General features: G+C 39.4%; 1 protein-coding gene across 5 annotated transcripts in view; it reads right to left on the reverse strand.

The window, feature by feature from the left end:
- Nucleotides 1-24,315, reverse strand: part of FRMPD2 (FERM and PDZ domain containing 2) — a 67,789-nt gene that overhangs the window by 31,295 nt on the left and 12,179 nt on the right. For 4 of the 5 annotated variants that reach the window (XM_087767240.1, XM_087767239.1, XM_087767238.1 and 1 more), the window contains 21 exons: nucleotides 23,457-23,541; nucleotides 20,108-20,258; nucleotides 18,418-18,489; nucleotides 17,578-17,752; nucleotides 16,670-16,820; nucleotides 16,435-16,573; nucleotides 15,366-15,518; nucleotides 12,945-13,130; nucleotides 11,885-12,041; nucleotides 9,125-9,335; nucleotides 8,112-8,236; nucleotides 6,993-7,091; nucleotides 6,108-6,215; nucleotides 5,871-5,987; nucleotides 5,161-5,396; nucleotides 4,509-4,613; nucleotides 3,920-4,013; nucleotides 3,324-3,409; nucleotides 2,981-3,128; nucleotides 1,698-1,912; nucleotides 347-445 (listed from right to left, as the gene is read on the reverse strand). In XM_087767240.1, coding sequence (XP_087623366.1) covers nucleotides 347-445; nucleotides 1,698-1,912; nucleotides 2,981-3,128; nucleotides 3,324-3,409; nucleotides 3,920-4,013; nucleotides 4,509-4,613; nucleotides 5,161-5,396; nucleotides 5,871-5,987; nucleotides 6,108-6,215; nucleotides 6,993-7,091; nucleotides 8,112-8,236; nucleotides 9,125-9,335; nucleotides 11,885-12,041; nucleotides 12,945-13,130; nucleotides 15,366-15,518; nucleotides 16,435-16,573; nucleotides 16,670-16,820; nucleotides 17,578-17,752; nucleotides 18,418-18,489; nucleotides 20,108-20,258; nucleotides 23,457-23,541 — 2,912 coding nt within the window. The remainder of the gene's footprint in view (nucleotides 1-346; nucleotides 446-1,697; nucleotides 1,913-2,980; nucleotides 3,129-3,323; nucleotides 3,410-3,919; nucleotides 4,014-4,508; nucleotides 4,614-5,160; nucleotides 5,397-5,870; nucleotides 5,988-6,107; nucleotides 6,216-6,992; nucleotides 7,092-8,111; nucleotides 8,237-9,124; nucleotides 9,336-11,884; nucleotides 12,042-12,944; nucleotides 13,131-15,365; nucleotides 15,519-16,434; nucleotides 16,574-16,669; nucleotides 16,821-17,577; nucleotides 17,753-18,417; nucleotides 18,490-20,107; nucleotides 20,259-23,456; nucleotides 23,542-24,315) is intronic. The other variant, XM_087767242.1, reaches the window with a different exon arrangement.

Consider the following 24,315-nt stretch of genomic DNA (forward strand, 5'->3'; position numbering starts at 1 on the left):
TGAGAATATCTGCAGTTTCTGGCTGAGGATCTAGTAGAGCATTTTTAGAAGCATCTCTAGAAGATCTGTTTGAGCATGTGCTGTTTCACTCCAATGACAGTACAGCAATTCAAAAGTTGTTGGGCTGGGATAAACATGTTTCACATCTATCAGATTTCTATTATTTTGGTTGCTAAGGAAGAATCAGTTGAACTCTAAAGACTGAGTTGAAGCTGGGAAGGGAAAGAAATGGAATAGAGGGCCTTGGAGAAAAGGGAAGGTTGCCCTGTTCAAGACTGGATAGAAAATGTAGTAGTATTTTTCCAGGTTTACAGAAGCAAGTTTACTGACAGAAGCTTTGCCTTACCAGGGCACTCTGCTGTATTTCTGGAAGAACACCTTTTGGTGGTCTGCAAAGTAGTAGTGTGACTTCTTGAGGAGCTCCTCGCAACAAGTGCAGGACATCCTAAGCAGGAAGAGTGTGTATTAAATTTCTTACGGAACACAGTCTATAGTACATGTCGCTTTACCAATGGGGATGGAGACAATTTTTATTGTGAATGCCAGATTCCTAGTATTTGTGCCTCTCAGCAGTGTCTGGGGGCCAAAATGCACTACTGTATGATTGTCATATAAGTGGACCATAGTTTTTATGTGAACGTGTATCTAAAGTAAAATCAGTTCTGTTCAGAGTCTCTTGTTCCACCAACAGACACATAGGTTTAAATTAATCCTTTTCTTGAAGAAAACAGGATTTTCAGACAAATGCATTCAAACTGCATGTGGCAGAGACACATCTTCAGTCAATTACATCAGCATAGCTCCACAGACTGCCATATTGACATAACCAAAGGTAGACTTTCTCAAAGCCCCTCCTTGACATAATATCTATTCAGTGGTATTCAGCTTTCAGCTATAGCGTGAGTTGAAATACTTAATCTAGAGGGGAAAAACAAAATCAAAAGCTGTAGGCCGAAACACCCTGTCTCGCCCTCTGCACAAACTGAATTAAAAGGACAGACTCCAGGTTAGAAAAAAACAAATGGAGTACAATTACAGCACCCCTCCAGGTGTCTAGGACTTAGCACCTCATCTTTTGACCTAGCTATTTAATTATATGAATGACCTGTCACTGGGAAAATTGCATGTTTCATCATTTGTGTTTGTTACCAATCTTATCTATTTAATGCACATTATGAAACTCAGGAATTTTCATAAGGTGAAAAGAGCGCAATAAAATAAATAAATCCACATGTTCTTTTTTACCATTTAATTTCTTCATGTGAGTATAGAATTTCTCATTCCAGGTAAAAAAGTTACACTGGATTTGCCTCACCTGGTAGAGATATGAATCTGGGGCATAGTATTTAGCATGACATTACAAAGCACAAATGACCACAGGAAAAAAGTGTTCCAATTACGCATAATGGCAACAAAGATTCCCATTAATTAACAACTGGTGTACATCTAACAGTAGACTTTGTGCATCAGTAGTAGAAAGTTATAAATTAAATAGCAGAACAAATTCTCTGTAAGAATTCTGTTAGGAAGAAAATTCTCCATAAGAATTCTAGAGAAGAATCCTACATAGAAATCAGATTCATTATATGCAAATTCTGATCCCCTCTGGTGATAATTAAGTTTAAATGCAGTTTCATCCCATTGTCTTTATTAACATGTTACCCATCAGGAGGTCCAGTGATAGTACTGCCTGGTACCTGATACAAGAGTCCTTGAACAGATTTCCCATTCACAGCTAAAATGATGTCTCCAACTTCAATTTCGCCGTTCTCTTCAGCTGGCTGGCCTGGAAACAGTCTTTTGATTCTGACAATAGCTCCTCCAAGGTGTTCACAAGCATCTCCTTCCATTTGTAGAACACTAAAGCCGAGGCCGCCAGAATTCTTTGTCAATTTGACTTCAAATGTATTATCTGTTCAAAGCAGGGATTGGAAAAAGAGTGGGAGCTGTGGCATATGTACCCCCTAAGGAGCTGATGTAAATTATACCCTCAGCAGACCTTTTCCCTGGGCGCTGCAGAAGTGGATCTACTGATACTAATGGTAAAAGAAGGGTTTAGTGTTTCTTTAACTTACGTGAGCCCTTGAAATTGCACAGGCCGAATGGGGAGAACTAGATTCTATTCTACCGTGTGTTCACAGACTTTATGCCATCTGGTACAAGCCCATAAAATAAAGAAGCCTTTTGTACCAACATAAAAAGGTTCAAATGCTATCCTTTTCTGACATTCTTCTGTAAGTGTTGGGTAGATCTTACTATTCTGTAGCTGCCTGATGTTAGTTTGGGTCTTGCACTAACCAGCATAAGCTAGAATCAGAGCTACCGGTCTTTCCAGACAAGAACAAGAGACCAGCTCTTTCCCAAATACCATACTTGCAGCTGAACCCCATTCTGCTAGGGACAATGTACAGGAGTAACTGCCCCATTTGAAAGTATGGTTCAGACTTAGTGTTTATGAGACAGCCTTACAGTAAAAGATACAGCATTTATTTATTGGCTAAATTCAGTGAAAGTGATCTCTGAATCTTCTGCTTTTAAGAAATTGAGTTATGGCAGTCTCCAGTCCTGGTCCTGGAGCAGCAGTTCACCCTAGCTTCATCACTGACACAGCACCAGCAGTTGTGCTGGCGGTGCTCTCTTTGGGTAACAGACTGGCAACATCAACACAGCTGCTTCCTGCCTGAGAGTGCTATAGAGTACAGACAGGTACGTCCCCTGCCAGCCCCGTCTTGTGAAGGCTGAGAGATGCAGTATTTATGCCTAGGATAAATTCAGCTATATCTAGCAACTGTAACTCTAAGTATATCAGAAATATTTTGTTCAGAATTGATTTTTGATAATGCTATTGATATTGCACATTATATTTTTATTCAGTATGCAGTTTTCCTTCCAAACCACAGAAATTTCATAGAATTATTTTCATTCAGTCCTTTCTTGCACATTGTAAGAAGTCACCCTGAGTTCCTTTTTTATCACTCACCATCTGTCAAAAAGCAGTAGTCCTTGGTACCGTCTGTGAAGGATGTTGCCACAGAAACAACTGCACATTGGTCCTCCTTTCTGTCATTAGCAGTCAGGCATGGCTCTGCCAATTGGTAGTTTCCTCTTTCTAGAACCAGCTTGGCAATCTAAAACAATGATGAACAGGTTCCAGTTACATAGTACACAGTGAGCCCTAAGTCTTTTTACTTTTCTTTTTAGGAGAATGGGTTTGGATGGGGTGGGGTGAGGAAGTTTCTTTTGGCCCAGCTTTGCTACGGTGCTTCTCACTAAGTGCAGTTTATTCTACTGGGTATCTTATTGATCTCTGCTGTTGTACAAACCTGGCCAGATTTCTTAAGGTGTTCCACAGCCTGTTTGTGGGTGATGCCGCAGAGGCTGATGCCATCTACTTCCAGCAGACGATCACCTGAGGCAAAAGAAAACAAACAAACTAACCACCCCCCAAAAAAAAAAGGTCAAGTTGCTTTGATGTTCAAGTTCAATGGGTGTAGACCTTGAGGCTACCCACATTGCAATAGATCTTCATGCTTACATGTGTCAAATTATGTTACTTTTTATGAAAGCAGTACAGCTTGTTGTACAGCATTCTATAACTAGCACTTAAAACACACCAGGGTATTCTGTAAGTAAATGCAGTGGTAGTATCTGGTTATCACAGCAACACTGAAAGTAGATGTCAGAGTCACTAGCCTGATGTGCAGCTACAGAGAGTAACTGTATAATGCTGGGATGAGGCTCCTGGTTTTTCAGTGGGATATCTACATGTAGTACAGGGACAGGCTGAGGAATGACAGACTGCATATTACATTTCACAGCTGTATGACCTCCAATCCCAAATGTTTTTCATTGTCCCCGTGGCAAGCATTCCACACTAACATTGAGTTCTGCAGCCCAGAGTTTTATTGCCAGACGTTACCTATCTTTATTTGTCCATCCTTATCTGCTGGTCCCCTGGGAATAATTGACTTCACGTATATCCCACCGTGACGCACACTAGTGTTAATTCCACCCTGCAAAATAGATGCCCACAGATTAGAGTGAAGTCTTCACATGTTCTTCCTGTAATAAAAATCAAAGCAACTAACACATGCATTGCAAAGCAACTGCTTCAGGAATTACATTTTGTTTTTTTAAATAGGAAAAAAAGGAAAGAGGATGTTACTCCAAAGTCTCATCTAGTTGTAATATACTTCCCTAGGCAGTAATCTTGTTTTATTTTCTCAGAAAAATGCAATGCATTTCTATGTGGCTAAATAAAAACATTTACTAAATGGTCATAAATTTTTCCCTATGCTAACATTCTGTGGGCAAGAACTGGGGAATGAGCAGAGCCAGTACTTTATGCTTTCTCTGTCAATCGGACACTTAGGTTTGAAAAGTGCCATGCTAACAGTTTTTGCTATGAGCCTACTTTCTGTCTTTGTTCCAGTTAAATACACTTCCCTATATGTTTCTTGGTCATGTAACATTGGCAGACACACTAAAAGATTAACAGTAACACTTGCAGTCACACTGATTCCAAAAGTCCCGTCTTCTTTAACGAGCTCCACAGTATAGATTTCCTTTGAGTTGGTTTCAGATGGAGATGGTAAGTGCAAAGAATCATCTTCCTGTCTCAAAAATATAAACACTAATGAGACTACAGCATCTCAATAAAAAAGGGGGGAAAGGAAGAAAAAAAATGAGAGAGTTTCCAGAAGATATAAAAGGTTTGATCCTGCCTGGAGTGGTACCATTTATATCACTGACATTATTTCAAGCTTACACTAATGTTACTCAAAATATAATCTGTCTAAATGTGCATAAGCTGAGTATAGATAGAGAGGCTGTCTAATCGTAGGAAATTAGACACAAAATGTTGCTGTTCTGTGTCTGGTTGAAAACTTCAGAGATTGCAAGAAAATAATCAAAATTTTGTACCTCCACTGGAAAAGGGAGCAGAATTTTTAATAACATTTTGTGGAATGGTTTCCCCATTTTTTCACATCATTTTGACATTTCCAATGTAATTTAACAAGGAACATCTTCTAAGGTTTTCTTTCTCCTTTCCTTGTTTTTTTTAATTTCTTGGTTACTTTCCATTCTTAATATAGCTGGCATGTTGTCAAGACACATGCTGGGTGTAACGTTACTGAATAGCATCAAAATCTCAGTTACCTCCACATCCAGGCTATCAGCTGAAGGAACTGGAATCCCAGGGCCCAATTTTGGTGCTAAACTCCAAGAAAGAGCCTTCTCAAGTTCATCTATACTTATGTCCTGTTCTTCGGGGAGAGCTGTATGACAATCCTGAATCTTTTTTCTCCCACTGTCTACACAAGAGATCTCAGATCCACTAGTGCTGTTTCCTCTTGATAGATTCTTTTCTTCATTTAATCCTTCTTCATACATATCTGTAAAGCCATACCAAAATAAAACATTGCTGAATGCAAACAGTAAGTAAACTTGAAGGCTAATATTATTCTACCTCAGCACAGGAGGACAAAGTAACTTCCTACATCAACTGGTTGTGAAATCAGATCTATAAAATGAGTCAGGCATTGTAAAATGGAGCGCTGCTGTTACAAGTGTGGAGAAATGTATTTGCTTCATCACTGCAGAGGACTATGACTCTATCAGAGAAAGAAATGCCAAAATTCCCTTGGTATTCAGCAGTGCAGCCCATAATAGATTTTTTCATACAGACTGTAGGACAGAGATCACATGATACCTACTAGAAGTTGACTATTCTCACTGCTAGCCTATGGTGGTTATAACTGGTCACTGAGTAGCAAGAAAGTACTACTACATCCCACTGCCTAATAAATACCAGTGTCTTGAGTTAACTATTAGCATTCCACAGACAGCAAAGGCATTTGCCTTTATACCTTTGGGTTGAGAAATGATGAGCTCCACTTCATCAGGAGAGTTCTGTATGATTTTAACTGCAGTATTAAATGAAACACCCTCGAGACTAATGTTATTCACAGAGATGAGTCGTCCTCCTTAAAAAAAAAAAGGATAAAAACGAGACAAAGCACATCTAAATAAGGAAATAAATCCAGAGTAGCTAACTTTAAACCATGAAAGTATTTTAATTCTAATTAAAAACTAAGGACAATGACCTGGTTTGATATTTCCAGCTCTGTCCGCAGGTCCCCCAGGGATAATTGAAGCGATAAAGATACCAAGGTCTAATTTTCCTACATTTTCTCCTCCAATAATTACAAAACCTGCAAAAATGAGATAGCATGAGAATGCAGAGACACTGGCAGTATTAGAAAAAAATGAACCTTAGGAGCACAAAAGGCTCTTGCTCCAATGGCATAAATTTTATACGTGGTATGGAGAATGGGGAGCTCTGATTTATGTGGCATCAAGGTCTTGATTTGGGAGAGCTTTAAACTCATGTTATAATTAAAGTGTGCTGTTGACTTCAGTGGCTATTTAAATATAATTCGCAATACGAATACTTTCCTGGCTTGGGACTTTTAAAGATTCCAACTACTTTCTTACAAGAGTCATAAACTATGTGGACCTTAGTATTTAACACCTGCAGGAGGAAAATGGCTTAAAAGTTCATTAGATAAATTTGAACATTGTTTTACATCATGTAATCCTACATCATGCCCCACAGGCAATACCTGAAAGGTTTGCAGAAAATCATCTACCCCTGTGTAAGGTCTAAGGTAAATAAAATCACTGCACATGTATTTCAGATACAAAACTAGACACTTGTTCCTTTCATTCTACTCTTAGCACTTGGTCTCCTTGACCTCTGTGGCCTCAGTTAATCCTCTGAAAAAACTGTGGTCTTGATTTATGCGCTTAGTCCTTTTCAGTCGTGGAAATTCTAAGTCCTTCACAAAGATTGGTAGTCTTATTTATAAGAATAATAAATGAGGTGAAGAAGGGTACCATCTTGCTCAGCTTGAGTCAGCAAGTATCAGTGCTAGCACCAGGATCTGACAGTCCCAGTAACAAACATAACATTCATGTTCCTTACTTACCAAATCCATTCTTAGGGTCACGTTTTAGTCTGACACAAATGATTTCTCTTTCTAGACCACTTAGCAAAACTTCCTTTTGGATGGCTGGTGATCCAGGTGCTGCAGAAACAAAACAGCTAGAATAAATGCAGATTAATGCAGGGAGACAGTAGATTCATATAGTATGCAAAACTGGGGCTTCAAAAATTAAAAATATATTTTGTCCTTGTTTTCAACATTACCATTACTTCTGAATCAATATAATGCAGGAAGAAAGCTCAAACAACTGTTTGGAAATTTGCATTCTTTAGAAAAGAATATGTACAGTAGCTGTGTAAGCTCTTCCTATAATGTTTGTTTCTGGGAGAGTACACATTTATCTGCAATATTTTTATGAAGATCAGAATATCTAAAGAGTCAGGCAGGTAGTGCCCATTGAACATGAGGGTGATTTAGACATAAAATCTCCTGTGGGTTCCTTTGGAAACTCTAGCCTTTGGCCCAGTGGGCCCTTTTGGCTCTGTAGGTGCAGTCCAGTCAGCACTGACTGCGGTGGTGACTTTTGTAGTGTTAACACTACTTAACATTGTACAATTGCCACAGTGTGTTTAAAGTACAGTTCTAATTTTAAAATGGACTAACCAAATCATCATAGCTTCGTATTCCATAGATCAGCTCACTGTGTGCATGCAATACAGCTTCCGTTAGAAAATTAGGTGGCCAGTTCTTATTATTCCAGTTAGTGTCATGCAAATGCAAGAACAGAGGAAGGACCTGGAGCCTATGTTGTCTCATGCGTTATTTATTGAGTTGTAGATCTCAATTGCAAACCAAATTATGAACTCTAAGCATAGGGATATTGCCCCATGCGAGTCCTGGGTGTACTGAACTATGCCTCTGAAGAGCGTTAGGAACCATTAATAGAATAATTTTATCATGAAGTCCCTTACCACTGATCCTGATGGAAAGCAGGAGTGAAAGGGAAGAAAACAGATTGTCTTGCTAAACTCTGGGTTAATTCCCAAGATTAGAAGTGCAAAAGGATATTCTTTAATCTGTATGTGAATATATTTTGGTCTCCTGCTATTGAAACAATAAATATGGAAGGGTACCGTCTCTCTTCATGATTATTATACTCACCACTGATTGTGTTCTGAGTTGAGTGGATAGAGAGGTAGTCATAACTCCTTTGCTTGCCATTCAAATTCATGTGCATTTCTGACTGGGATAGCCCTGATGTGGATCTGCATGGCAGGAAATTAAGACTGCGTTACATTAACAAATTAGCAATGGTATTTAGCACTCTTCATTGTCATCAGTCTGTCAGAGACACATTGGGAATGCACGTGTTTATAGCCTTTCAACGAGTATTCTGATTTCTGGGCCACATTTCATTGTAGGGGAGAGGTAGTTCATTTGCTTCCAAATAACAGCTGCCATTAGACCACTCACATCATGACTGATTTTCCCCTGTGTTTTTCTCTGAGTTGAGTGCAGGCATCAGGAAAACAATGCATAGCCTCAGCCTTCATTTAGTGCTGCTGTCCATTTAGACAAAACCACACCTGAAAGTTTTCCTGGTAGTTCATGTTCTTCTTGGCTCTATTCTAACTCTTAGTATTCTAAAAGGCACTAGAATTCATCAAAGGCCTTGAGACTGTGTGCAGCTATAGGAACTGCCTACACTGGTGAATGTACCAATGAAAATGAAAAGGGAGAAGTTCTTAACACTGTTCTCTATGATTTGCACCTTTAGACATGGAGGAATCAGTTAGGTAAGACCTGCTCAAAAACAGCTTCCACTGTGCATTCAGTTCACATACTGCCATTTCCAGAGAAGATACACAAAGATTTTACTTTTATTCTTCCTTATTTTTAACCTTCTCCATAACCCAATAAGTGTTTCACTCCTGAGTCTGGTACAAATTTAAATGTCACTCTTTTTCAAGTTCTTACCTGTTAGACTGTTAGCTTCCCGCCTGTGTTTGCACTACTGCAGGCACCATGGAGCCCCAGGCCTGACAGAGCCTTTGGTGTTACCAATAAAGACTGCAAAAAAACCCCTCTGCCTCACAGTTTACCATCGTGGTCTGCAATGATATAGTCTATGACTGAGTATTCTTACACATGTTTAGAGGAAAAAGCAAACCTACCTGCCAAGATTGCTTTTGTCTGTAGTCCTGTTGTTGGTTTCCACACTGAGGTTATCACAAGATTTGCTCATCATCCCAGCAGAAAGGTTTTCCAGATTTGCTCCATAGAGTACATTCTCTGAACGAGACAGTCTCTGAATGAGGGCAAGGTGTTCACGTTGAGCTGCATATGCAGAATTTGATTTGTCTATTTCCATAAATTTACTTTCCTCTGAATAAGAAGGGAGAGGGGAGGAGGAAGGAAAGATAAATCCTCTGATATTATCCCATCTTTTTAATCTCAAAGCTGCTTTCTGTCTAACCTTTTGAACATGTTGGCAAAATAGACTGACATCGCAGATATATTTGCTTTGGTGTCCTTGAGGATATCTAGGCCTTGGAGTGAGTGGAAAGGGTTTCCAATCCATTCCTTTCATAGAAAGTGTACACTGTATTTAGATTTCATTTCTATGAATTATATTGCAAATTCACTTTCCACAAAAACAGATGAAATATACAACCCTGTATAATTTAAACCTGAATATCTCTGTAAAGTATATTTTGTAAACATTCAGTGTATGAGAAATATCTGTCTGTCAGACACTGAAACGGCCAGGTTGGTAGTTTCCCATCCTTCACAGGCCCACCACCCCAATATACGTACATCTGAGAAGACAGGAGCTCTACTAACACATGGTATCTTAAGTTCAGAGAGCGGCCAAGTAAAGTTGAGTAGGAGACCATCTTGGTGGCAATGCTTGCTATCCAACTTTCCACCTCTGTGTGAAATCTACTACTTGCTTGATGACATCTGGGCTATGCTATATACAAATATATCATCTCAAAAGATTTTATTTTCCTGAAACAAGATAGTGCTGGATGAGGCATTGTTAATTTATTTAGGTTCTCAACGGGTGGGCTGGAGAGGGAATTTGAAGGAGAGGGACAGCAGGAAATCGGGGGCATGTCAGAAAGTAAAACAAGAACCCTGCTTGGTACAGGCTAGCACAAATATGGGCTTTAATTCTGCTTGTATGTGACAGCTGACCTCCTGTGTTTTTCCTAACAAATACTAGCCTGAATGCAACTTTCTAGAACATTACTCTGCAGTATTAAACCTCGGCTCCCACTTTCCTCACTGACTTAGATCAGGGGCGTTTGTTAAGGCTTCAGAAGGCTTAACTGTCCACAGTATTAGCACAGTCTGAGAGTTGCCATGGTGATTTCAAAGTAGGGGGCTGCTAGCAAGTTTTGAAGAGATGGTGACTTATACAGCTGAACAGTGCAGCAGAAGGAAGAGTTTTCCTCATGCAGAAAGAGCCTTATAATCTCTTACAGTCTCACTGCGGTGGCAAAGGCAGCATTTTGAACTACTATCTATCATTGCCTTCACAAAGCCTTTTTTTCTGGGACAGCAAGCACACAGCAAACCTCAGAAATTGCAGTCACATGGCTTGTGTAAGTCTGGCTGGTTTCTGGGATTTGAGGTGCTTGTAATCAGGACCTGGGTTATCATTTTCTTATCTCTCAATCTTTTTATTTTCTTATATATGGGATGCAGTAATTTTTAGTAAGAAATACTGCCACAAGAAAATGTGACACAGAAAACTTTAAGATTCACTATTAGAAATCATTTTTATGCTACAAATCACAGTCCCACTAAGTTATGTTTGAAGCTACAGGAGCCCAAGCAACGAAAGGTCCCTTGAACATAAATGTCATCCTAGTGCCTTTTTCCATGGTAACAAATTTGTGCAAGTGGAATTTCACTTTTCACAAAATAATTTTAGTGGGAAAGAAGCAATATATCAATCATTCTGTTATATCCCATGATACAATTTCATTGCCAACACTTTTACAGTTTTACTAGAGCAAGGAGTATCCCAGCAGATAAGGCATGACACTTGATTCTTCCGCTATGACTCACTGGGTCAAATATTCAGTAGCTGTAAATGATGATGATTCTGTTCAAGGCAAAGGACGAGTCCTCAGCTAGTGAAAATCCATGTTGCTCCACTAAAGTCAAGAGTGATGACAGTTGTCAGCTTAGGCTGTTATTTCATATGTGCCTTAGTTTCCCCATAATGATTGTCACCCATCTTTACAGAGCATGCTGAGAACCATGGGTGACAAGTGCTACGTAACTGCCCTGGGTTGAGCAGAACGTTGTCTCAGAAACTATGGAAAATCTGAAGTTTAAGGAGGTAATAGTCATATCTTCTATAGACATGGCAAAACCAAAGATAAGAGCAGCTAGCAGCCACATAGTTGAGTGGGTGTAACTGATGTGCTTTTGGTTTGGTGGTTTTGTCCTGGGACTGAGCTATAGGGTTGAACCTCTGTCTTATGCAAAGATAGCCAGTTAACTAAATTCAGCTCCAGCATATCTGGGCACCACTAAAGTTATTCGTTGTGTGGAACATTTATCAGGTTACATTTGGGGTAAGTCTGATACGTTTCTTCAGAATTCTCAGCAGGTTTCCTGAAGGGAAGTGCAATCATGCTTTTTTTCAAATTTGAGTTTAGCTATATAGTTATTATCACCAGAGAACCCCTCTCCACCCCCTGCCCACACACACTCACATGCACATGCTAAATTAGACTTGCACACCTCTAACTTCCAGTGAAGAAGGAGGCATTATTTTCTGCTCTGCAAATGAGAAACTAAAGCACAGTGAGACTGATGTGGCAGGTTCTGATTCTCAGCTTCACTAAATGCAGCTTTCCTTGCACTTAACCTTGTCCTATGGCCTGAAAAACAAAAGTGCATTTATACCTCACCTGATGAAGTTTGACGAAGTTGCCTAGAATTCATCTGTGCATTGAATTTGTGCTGGGCAGAGCAGAGGTCCAGAAGATATTTACATGTCTTTGCTGTATCGGTAATGAAGGTGTGTTTCTTGCCACTGAAGCTGCTTTCAATCATGAATTTTTTTCTCTAAAGGGAAAAAAAAGCACAGCTTGCTTCATATATCAGTCATTACACTGAGGCACCGAAAGTTCATTTGTATAATCTTATTGGTTTGTCCAGTTTATTTATGCCTGGCTGTGTGCCTTTTGGGTGCAGTAAATGCCTATTGTAAATTTAACAGTTGTTAGTGAGGTGTCTGTCATTAGGATTGTAACTGCTCTATGTTGAAAGTGAAGAGCCTTTGGACATTGACTGCACTGGGAGCAGGTTGATAGAACTGGCAAAATTTGGCCCTACAGATGTTAAAATGATTAAACCAATTTAATCTGAAAATGAAAATATCTTCTAAGGGGCAGAAGGGACATTTTGGGAGAGGAAACAGGCTGGGAAATGTGCGAAGCAGGTTGACACCTTAACTGGATGGTAGGTTGATATGCCTCTGATCACAGAATACCATTTAGAAGGGGTCACAATCTTGTCACCAATACTGGTTTGTTAACAGATGTCAATATACTAAGAGATGAAGATGGGAGTAATAAGATCTGCAAAGAGGGAGACATGGTCCCATGACGTGATGTAGGAAGGAAAACGAAAGAAAAGGGAGACAGAAGTAAAGATCAGAGAGGAATTAATATGGAATATGCCATGAAGAGGTTTAACATAGTCTTTGTAATAGTCAACACCAGATTATTCGGTTTTATAGTAATTTGACTCCAGCCTTGGCAAAAAACTCCACAACTAAACCTCAATAAGAACTGGATATCTTCGGATCCAGAACCAGCCTTGATTTTAGATTGTTTTCAAAAAGGACTTGCCTGTACAGAATGAGTCTAATCCTGGCTCTGAATGCAATAAATTTATCAAAGTGACAGGCAGAAGGGGAGTAAAGTAGTAAAGAGTGGAGAAGAGATTCACTTGGTTCCAACTCACATGAGCTGAAATTCTCTCTGTTTCACGCCACTGGAATCTTAAACTGGCAATTCTTGTGTGATTTTTGACCTCATACACAATGATGCCTTTGGCACAGATTCCCAGGATGATGTCCCCTCCTGCTCCTTTCTTCTCTTGGGACACATGATAGAATAACACTCCATATTCAGGAAGCTGCTGAGTCACCTTGTAGACAAAAAGTGCATTTACTATGCATTCTTCAAAAAGAGGCATGGGGAGAAAAGGTAGGTAGATGGGAGGGGAAATGGTTTTCAGTGCCTTTACTGAATATTCTTTCACTCTGTCAAGAAAGATTTGGAAGCCCTTACCAAATTTTCATACCTACTGCCTCACAGAATCATCACCTTACTTTGGTATGTCATAGAGCCATTACATGCATTCATTTTCCATATGTAAAGTTGAAATAACACTTTCCTACACACCTAATTTGAAGAGGTAGGAGGATTATGTAGCTTCTTGCACAATAACCTAAACACTACAGTGGCACTGAGGTACTCAGCATTACTGCTACTCGGCACTTGTGTGCATTTCTGAATAGAAATCCATGCAGGATTAATGCTGCTTGAATACTGTTAGACCTTGGTTTTTTCCATTTTATTTTCTGTGTCTTTGTTTCCCTGAGTGAACCCAGAAACCACGAGGCACAGCAAATATGATGATCTTAGTAAAACTGCTAATACTTTGGTCCCAGGGCTACTCTGACATTGTTACGGGCTTGTGTGGTTACCTTTCTATAATAGTGATGACCAACTAGAAATCTTAACTGCAGCAACACCACAGCTCCCAGCCTGCAACAAACTCACTGAGGTACATACACCCATTCCTTCATGGCTATCATCTTTTAAATTCAGACATTATAAATTTCCATTGCCAAGTATCTTAAGTTACAGGGTTTGCTAAATTTTACCTCTAAGTATCTCACCTAAATATAGTGGTGACTTTTGAGGGAATTTCACTGCCCCAGAATTCCCTTCAGTGCCAGACTTTATAGTAACAGATCTTCAGTGTCGCTTCTTTCTTGCACAGTGCTCATTGCTGGGTGAAAAGTTAAGTAGGATTATACTTCAAGGGACTGAGGAGCCAGCTTCTGCCCCTGCCATCTTACTGTGCAGAGGATGCTCTGAGGAACTCACCCAGAGGTTCTGGGTGTTGTTGCTTGTCTTTCTACCTCCTGCACTTGGCCACAAAAACGTTAAAATGTGACTCAGACCCTTTATAGAACTATGGAATATGAGGAGATTATTCCATCCTCTTTTGTTATCTGCAGATCAATATGAGTTTATTCTAAAACTCTCTTTTTCTGAGAAGCTAATGTAGAATCCCCAAATGACTTTTCAACCATTAATAGAGATTTTCAGTGACCAAAATAAAACACTTTAAGAAGATCTGTTTTTCAGAAAGTATCCAGACCACCAATGTTCAAGTCCTGAAAACTGGGGCGTTTATAATCACTAGCTGAATCTGGGTTTTAATTTTTAATCCCTTTCATATTTGGAATTTGCATGTTCTTGCCATGGGGGCTATCTTTCTCACTTTGTATGATGTGTTGACTCCTTCTAAAGACTTATTCATCGAAACAGATACTAACAAAGCTGTTTTTCTTCACTGGATTTGCCACGCATGATGGGACTGTCATTAAGGCTAAGCTTCAATCTATTTCTTCAATTCCACTGACAGCATTAGATGAGGAACTAACATAATTAACAGCAACTGAACTAAAATGTTGCTATAAATAAAAGCATGTGGCACTGCAGCAAAACGGCTACTGATATTTATCCATTATCTAATGCCTGATATTTTTCATTTGATGGAAAGCAGAGAAGTTTGGGGGAGAAGGAGAAACTAGGGGGAAAAAATTAAATCCCACATCATCGTGACACCCTAGAGCCCTACAAATATAGTCATGTGAGAAAATACTTCAGATAAATCCTTCCTCACTTCCAGGGTTCACAGATATTTTTGAACAAATAATCACTACATGTTTAGAAAGTGACTGAACACATGCTAAAGTTTTGGAAGTCAAGACAGTGCTTATTCCCATGTTCTATAATCATCTGTAATACATTCAGTAGGTGTATTTATAATCATCTGGAACCCAGACATGTCGGTAACATGCTGAAAATTTGCATCAACTCTTAGGATGTTGAAAATACCCTGAAATGTGCATTAACCCTTTATAAACTATCAGTGAAAGGAAATCTACCATGTAAATGTGATGTAACTTATTTAGAGTGACAGTATCTACAGCAGAATGAAATTCTGAGGTTTTTGTTGACTATTCAAATTTGTTCACCTTATCTAAAATCCACTGTATCAGGCAAGAAGGAAATAATAGACAATGATAAATAGAGAGAGGCTCTCTATCTCAAAATAAATAATGTTCGGGGTATGGAAAGTTACCTTTAAAAATTCTAATTCAGCTTCATCCTCAAATAGGGAACGATTCATACGATGTAATTTAGCAAGCTCTCGCTGTACATATGCCAGGGTCATTTTCTCTATTCTGCTTGCTGGAATGTAGTCTTCAACACGAAAATAGTTCTTTCCATGCATCTTTGGGAGAAAAAAAAAAAAAAAACAAACAAAACAAAAGAGAGAGGAGCCTTTTGTCCTTTCTTGACTTTTCTTATTTGGTGCATTTCCATTTTCAGGGTGACCCGTATGCTGAAGTCACACTGTTGCCATTTCCTAAAAGAAGATGGGGAATAGCAGGTAGTGTCCTGACAGCTAAATGTGCCTTTTGCACCTGTGCTCAGCCGGATGCTCAAGGCACACACTACTCTGTGCAGCAGGGAGAAAAGAGCTGGGCCTACAGGCATGCCTGCAGTCTTGCACTTAGAGCTGACAGCTACAGCTGCATCAGTACAACCTGCAATGGGGGACCCAATGCTGGGATGGATCCGACTAGATGGATCAGTCCACTCAGAGTTCAATTAATAGAGCTACACTGATTTATATAACTGAAGATATGGCAGAGAACATAAATGGCTATTTTCTGTACGCTTCAAAAGCAGGATAACTAGTTCAGATATACCATCAGCGATCTTCCTGTCTTTGCTGATTGTGGATCTGAGCCTACACACAAAATAGCTGTGAATTCTGGAGTGTTTGTTTATTTTTCTTTTCCATGTTTTCTAGTCTCTTTAAGCCCCTCTGCACATTCAAGCTGTGACTATGTTGGAAATTTTCTAGAGATTTTCTGGAGTTTCTTGGCTATGTTATCAATTATGAAGGACCAAGAGCCTTTGATCATTCTGCCATATTTCCTGCCAAATTAATCTGACTCATTACTGCTCCTTAATCAGGCAAATTTTGTAATTTTTTAAATTAAATCTGAAATGTGATTACTGAAGGACTTAGCTGAAATTATGTGCTATTCACATTTTTTCTTTAAACTCTATGTGACAAACAAAAGCTGCAAAAGCTGTTGAGAGAGACCTCTGAGAAATATTGTATCATTTATCCACACCTCAGAAGCATAATTGCCAAGCTCTGCCTGTAAAGCCAAAGCGCCGAGTTTCAGGGCAGTCTCATCATTGCAATATAATCGCTCCTCCAAAATATCTTTACGAAGCTGCAGGTAAAACTGATGCCTTGTCAAGCCGTGCCTGGAACACAAAAGGGGTTAGGAACACAGGAGGAGCCTTGAACAGTCACCCTAAATGCTGCTGGTTTTCCCGCAGTCAGCAGAACCACACACTTACTGGATAACATTAAAGTGGTTGACAAAGAATTTTATCCTTAGAAAGAGTGTGAAATTAATGATGGAGGTTTTCTTCTTGGGTTGGTCATTCCAGCCTTCTGGGGCCACTTTGTAGAGTTTGGTCTCCTCATCCAAAAAGAAGAATTCTTTACCTGAAATGAGAATTTGGGGTTATGTGATAAGTCTGGAGATACTTCAGTAGCTCAAAGTTCTGCTGTCTTCATTCAGTGCATCACTAGCAGTAAAAAATAAAATGGATGTCAGTTGAGATTTACTTCTCTGTGTCATGGCTTAACTTGTTGCTTCTTTGATGGAGAATTTAGGATAACTTTTAGCATGTAATTTAGGATTACAATTGTTAGATGCTGGATTAGTGTGGTTTCTATAGAATCACTCAAGAATTGATGGGGCTTGCATTCTGCTCCCCATTCAGGTTCTGCACCCCATTGTAGTCCTCATGCCCTACACACAAGGTATGCTTCTTCCTAGTGCCTCAGCCATGCTTGCCATCAGAAACAGGCTAGGGAGATGTGGGTCTTGTAGATGAAATAGCTGAGTCTGTACTCCAATTTATATCTAGGAACAAAGACAGTCAGCCTTCCTCAGTACAGTGCTTCCTGGAATTTCTGCCGGAGCTACACGGCTCAGTATCATTCCAGTGCAAGGCTGGGACACAGCCTTTTCTCCATGGGAGTATCAGCCAGTAACAGTATGGCTGTGCTGATGCACAGTCCTAGGGTAGACATGCTTTTTACATCAGTGCAGTACAGTTTAAACCAATGTACCTTACTTTTGCTTAAGCTTTGAACCTGCTTTCATCTTAAAGGATCTTAAAGGAATTTATTAATAAAGTGACTACAGAGGCACTGAGGGAGAGAACTGTTACTGTAGTTAGCTGTGTCTCATTACCTTTCAGGTAAGCCAAGCCAAAGTAGAAATGTTCCACCAAGTTTGCATACGCCACCACGGTGTTGAAAACATCTCTTGCTTTGGACTTGATGTCACATTGCACCTCAAGGCACTGCCCATTGAGTAGAATCACATTGAGATCCCTTTGGGACAAATAGGATTTCCCTTTTTTAGTCTAAAAACATGTAACAAAGAGTGAAGAATGAGTGCCAAGTACAAGCAATGTAAGTTCCACAGCATTTTGTTACTGAGGCCCCCTAGTCTCCTGTGTCTGCATAACCTGGTGGAATTAGTCACAACACTATGCTATTCCCTGCATTCCTTCTCATAAATTAATATCCCAAGCATTTCTAATTTTTAAAAAACCCAGGGAATCCCCAAAAAACAGCTGAGCATGCTCAGACTCTACAATCACTAGGGTTAATTCCTAATTTTCTTTGCCCTCATTTTTACTGCTGTATGCTGTCAGCCTTTTACTTTATCTTAATGAAAGGTACAGGATGTGCCTTATTGGAGTCCAATACATTGGCTCCAATGCATTGGCACTAGATGTCACATTGCATATTTGCTGTATAATCTTTGTCTCAAAAGTCTTGTGCTAAAGTGAGCATTCTTAGCTGAGAAGGATAAATTAAGCTATTTTCACACCACCAGAAATAACTACGTAGCACTGAGAGTTAAATGACCTCCTTTCAAGTCTCAATACCTCTGCAGGAACCCTAACTTGGTTTGGGAGGAGGACATGGCAAGAGTAATGGGTTGGGACTCAGTTGCAACTGACAAAGAGACTCAACTAAAAGGTCGCTAGATTAGTTCTAAATTCTTAATGTTCATACTTACCACAATTGATCCAGGCAGCTGCAAGGTCACTGGTGGTTCACTAGACAAAATAATAAATTCTGGACCTGAAAACTGTAAGGAGGCAATTTAGAATTTTAATAAATGTCTCCCAAATGTAATGAAGATCCCAAACACCAGTACCAATGAAACCCATTTCTGTTGATCTGTATGCTGTAGCTAATTGACTTCAGTGTCTAATAAGGTGCAAATGCTGATTGAAGACCTCTCTGTTTTGGCTCTCTCCTGTGTGGACTCTCTGGGGTCTAATTAGGGGTAAGCTCATGCTGAAGCCTTTTCTTCTGTAAAGGCACTTAACCAAGATCCTTTTCCTTTGCAAGGCACCTATTTTCATGACACTTACAGAAACTTAATTTCTTCTGAGACCTTTTCCTGTTTGATTCCCAAGTTACTATGAGGACAGTCACAGACGTACACACATACATACACACCACTGTGATTTTATAAGCTCAGCTTCCATAGGGAACGAGACTAAAATGCAGAGCTGCTTTCTTCCCTGTAATGAAGGTTACTGATATTTCTTATTAGCGGACATTGTATTCTTTTGCTTTAATTTCAACAAACGTTAACAGCACAAGATGCTATTTTTCCTGCTGAGCACCCACCTCAAGGAATTTTGCATATTGGGTTTTTTCAGGTTCATCTATGCTTTTAGATCCTTGAAGCAGACAGAAATAACTAACTGTCTGCAAGTGGTAAGATGTGGATCCTTCCAACCATTCTCTATGACTTAGTACCTTGACCGATTTAGATCTTTTTTTGAGAAAATTTATGGTTTGTTTCATAATACTAGTATTGTCCTGCCAACAGACAATGCAGTTTTGTATCACGTATAAAGAGCGACTAGCACTTTGTTGTAATAGTTGCTGGACTCCTTCTGAGGAAATCAGTTATTATCCACAAAAATCATATTAACAAAATCGAAAACTAAATTTGTATATAAAAAGATAATTTCCCAAAGTATCTAACTGAAACTCAGGATCAAAGTTCTGCCACTGGTCAGTCGTGAGCTTGTGAACTGGGCACAGGTGAAAGGATTCACCAGCCTGAAACCTGTCCCATCTACTTCCACAACAGAAAACTCCATGGGCAGCAGCATCGTGGATTTCTGTGATTCAGTTACTTCTGGATTTTTGTGATCCAACTGCCAAAGAAACATTATCCTTCCCATTTAACAGAGTCCTACAACAAATCAGCAACTAGAAATAGACCCTTAGGTGAACTATTGGTTTGGCACACTCACTGCTAGCCTATGCTTTCTGTCCAGGCATACACTGTAAAAAAAATTTAAGTCCTTTGAGCACTGTTGACCAGTAACGGTTTGGGTTCAGTGTATCTGTAAATGTTTTTGCTGTTCTGAAGCTCCAGAAGCTGGTCGATGAAAACAGTCCATATGGTGTTTGATGCTTGCAGAAATCACACATGTAGGTCAGAGAGGGTTTGATTATAAGCTTTTGCTTAGTCTTTATGGACAAGAGCTTTCACTGCCTTCAGTTCTGAGTTATCACAACTGGATCATGCCTAATTTGGAGTCTGTCAGTTTAGAATACTCAGCTAATGAGATGACTCAGTAGCTGATATGCATGTCACTGGCAAACGACAACTGGATGAGAGGTTTCTCTTTAGTGATATTTACATTTTGAAATCAGCTTATACGTTTTTTATTAGTCACCTTTTCCTTCCTGTGGAACAAACATTTCTGTGGTGGAGCAGCTGCTGTGTAGTCCTTTGTAGACACAGAGAAGGTGGAACCTAAACTTAGCAGGTTCTGTCTGCTGTTCTTCTGAGTTCCACCAGGGATTTCTTCTACAGCGCTGACTGACCTTCAGAGGAAATGTCATAGTGAGCAATATATATAGCATGCAATCAAAACAACAGACTTGAGGACAAAGAGTGTAAGGTACACTGACTGGCATAATATGATGAAATCCAGGGCAATGTCAGTTATAAGTTTTTAAATGTTTCTTTACGGAAAAAAAAATAATTTAACAGGGATAATATTACCGATGCCCTTTACAAATAAATCTAAACCATGCTTTAATTCAGTAACAGTCTTTTTTTTTCATTTGGTGAGCCAGATCTGGCTGGTTTAAGTCTCGTGAAGGCAACAGGCAAAGAATTTAGCCCCATGCCTTTCTGGGAATTTCACAGGATGAAGTAAATTCCCCATTTCTCATTTTCTGAAGCAAAAAAGCTTCAGAAAACCATAATATTTGTTGTTATATTATTCAGAAATTTCCAGGAATGGGAACTAAATTATTTGAATACTAATTCATTTGAATAAATTAATGTCTTATGGAACTGAGGGAATTTTCAATTTAATTAAGAGAAAGATGTGTGAAATCTCAGATCAGAAAGCTGTCTTACTATACTCTTAACCCATAAAGTACTGGTGTTTTCCACATGAGCAGACACTGTATGCTTGGAATAAACTTAAAATATAATATATACTCTTATCAATGAGGAAAGAACAATTATGTAGAAGGAAAGGGGTTTTTGAGGTGGATTTTTGTTAATTACATTTTTAACAAATGCCAGAGTCACACGGAAGCTTTTTTGTTATCCCAAAGTTTTATCCCTTTCTTTTGCATGTTGCAGAGTTGCTTCAGGGAACTATTCAGGGAGTTTCAAAAGGTTTTTAAAAAAGTTACTGGAGTTGCCAGTCTCTTCTCCCTGGTATCCAGTGACAGGACACATGGGAATGGTTCAAAGCTGCGTCAGGGGAGGTTCAGACTTGATATTAGGAAGCATTTCTTTACTGAGAGGCTGGCCAAACACTGGACCAGGCTTCCTAGAGAGGTGGTCGATGCCCCATGCCTGTCAGAATTTAAGAGGCATTTGGATAATGCCCCTAATAACATGCCTTAACTTTTGGTCAGCCATGAAGTAGTCAGGCAGTTGGACTAGATGATTGTTGCAGGTCTCTTCCAAGTGAACTATTCTGTTCTGTTCTGTTCTGTTCTATTCTATTCTATCTTAGTTTGCATTCCTCTGTCTATAAAGATATCTAGATATTTTTGTTTCTATCAATGCAACCTCATAAAGATGAACATTTAACTAAGAAATATGCCTAAAAATGACCTGAAGTGACTTTTGTGGGTATAAAACTACTATTAGCTCAAACCCCAAGATGCTGTATTAAGAAGACTTTCTTTTCCTGTGGAAAATACTTCCTGTTATTAGTCCTGCGAGGTGAGAGATGCCAGACTTGACAGCTGTGTCTTCTTTATATATATAGGCCATAGCCCTGCATATACTTACAAGCTTAACTTTGCGAGATGTAAATTATGTCAGTTGGACTTCTTACAGAAGTAAGCATGATGATATTAGTAAGCTTTATGGATAGTAAACCCATCACTAAGTCTTGTGTTGGTTGTCCTCCTATATGGGAAATTGGTAGTTTCCAAACTAATTATTTCAACTCCACTGTTGTCATGGTACTTAAAATAGGATGGTGACCTTGGTAGAAATTCAGTTGTAGATGCTTACAACCATAAGTGGGGTTTACAGTCGCTGAAGTTCTATGGGAAACAGCTGGCTGGAAATTTGGAGAAGAGATTTCATCCTTCAGCAAAGGAGGGGAACATTTTCTTGGCAGCATGATTTTAAATCAAGGGTATCAAGATGATAGCCAGGCTGCTAGTCAGAGGCATGGCAATTGCTCCAAAATACTGAGTAAATAAATTTTCTGTTACTGATACCATTGGCGGGGCTGTGATGCATATATAGATGTCTGTATACACAGACTGTGTACAGATCTGTATCAGACATCCGTATACATGTATTTCCTTCACAAAAGCTGCCACTATCCTGCAACCTGCTTGTAGATCTTTCTTATTGCAGGTTTAGAGGTATACTGGGGTATCTCACATTGCTCAGATTATCGTGGCTGATTTAGCAGGAAGTTCAAACTGTTTACTTGGGATACATTTAATTGGGAGTTGATCTAAATGGAGCATTTCCTGTGGGCCTGAATTACTCATGTCATGGTTAAAAGAAGAAACTCCTGTTTAACTGGGTCAAGAACTCGATTTAAATGCGATGCCTGTAGGGATTACATGGTGCTTAACTATGGGTTTCTGGTCTTTGTGTTACCTAGAGGCTAACGGTACTTATATCTCTTCTTCATTTGGAAACAGCTGTAATTACAGCTGCACTATGTTAACACCCAGTCTAGAAAACTGTTATTTGGCAGCAGCGGTGTTTCTCTGGCTTTTGAAAAGCAGTTAGTATCAGTTGTACAGTTCTCAGCTTTCCTTGTCTATGTACAGGGCTGCTGTACATGCCATGGCTGAAATGAGGCTAATCCTCATTACAGAGCAGAGGTCTTTACTGCTTGTGTCCCTGGGTTACCTGTAACTCCTGTAAAGTGGTGGCGCAGGGTTGGATATGGTTGACACAAGTGAGACGAATCATTCTTAGAACTGAGATGGAAATGCAAATAATCCACTGAAAATGATGGATCATACATGGTCTGTCATAACCGCTCGAGAACACATCAGTCCTCTGCTAATGTGACAGCAACGCAAGACCAGATCCAAAATCTGAATGTAGACAAATACGGAGTGTGCAGAATGCCTTGCCAGTTAAAGCAATGACTGTTCATACCTTTTCAACGGGTTTTTCCCTTCCACACTCTCTGTGGAGCTGCTTCCCAGTTGTTTCAGTCACAGCGAGCTATTGCTGCTTACCTGTCTGATTCTGACGGAGGCATGCTAGGGGCAGCTGTTCTGGGAGGCCAGTGACATCTGGCAGGACACAGTGGTAAAGAGTAAAGGTGGAAAACTTGAATGTGCATGTTTTGTATGGATTGTTCAGGGTCCAAGCTCCATTTCACTAGAGCATTTGGACTGTTTCACTTGGAGCCAAACCAAGTCTAGGTCCACTTTAATTCTACAGAAGCAGCATCTATTATCAAAACAGGTTCAGGTGTTTTCTGAGAATGACATTGCCACACTAGTTGTCTGCTTCACTTCATAATAAAACAGCTTCCATCTTTTAGGAATATGAGTTTTGATTACCTGTTTATGAAGAGCTTGTAGCTACTTTGTGTCCTTGACCCACTAAGGGTGGGGTCCCATGACCTGTGTGTCTGTGGAACTCTTCCTGAAATGAATAAAGGAGATTTCACAATTGAAGCAATTGTAGCAGCACTCAGCATCAGATCTTGGGACAATTGGAAGAAGGAGGAAATTTAGACTGCCTACTTCCTCTCTTGTGCCCTTGCTTGGGCATAATAAATGGCTATTTGATAAGGCTCAGTGAATACTACACCAGCAGTATTCCCAGTTCTGTAGTTATTGTTACTTCCTCTTCATAACCCTTCATGTGAATGTAATTTGGAAAATAGCTGTGTAGATACAATGGCTGTTATTTCCATATGTATGGGGGTAATTTGTGAAACAGATTTTGCTCTTCAGAAATTACCCCTAGTATTCTTTGTTCTTCTATTTCCAGGCATAAAATCAGGGGGGGAAAGCCATGAAACTTCTCTGGCTTAATCAGAGTAGGATATAAAATCACTGAAATGAAACCTGTTTGTAAATATTCGACTGGTTATTCACTATATTAAATATATTGTGGATGTTTTTACATTGTACAAATCTGGTAGGAATATAGGATGGTTTGTGAGTCATTAGCAAATTAAATTTGTATAATTTTTCACCTTCAGTGATCTCTGCTGCTACAGAAAGGATAGGCATTGCTTTGTCCAAATACATGAAGGCTGAAATTCAGAGGTAGAACCAGAAAGGGTTATGCAAGTGGTAGTTCCACAAACATTTCTTCTTGCAATAGAGATGTTTTAAATGCTTAAGGGAAGGGTAGGAATGTTAAATTTTTCTTCATTTGGATCATTTCATTGATCCTATTTGAAGAATT

This window comes from Nipponia nippon, unplaced genomic scaffold (genome assembly GCF_047370975.1).
Source record: "Nipponia nippon isolate SJK-2023a ecotype South Korea unplaced genomic scaffold, ASM4737097v1 scaffold_3, whole genome shotgun sequence".
NCBI lineage: Eukaryota > Metazoa > Chordata > Aves > Pelecaniformes > Threskiornithidae > Nipponia > Nipponia nippon.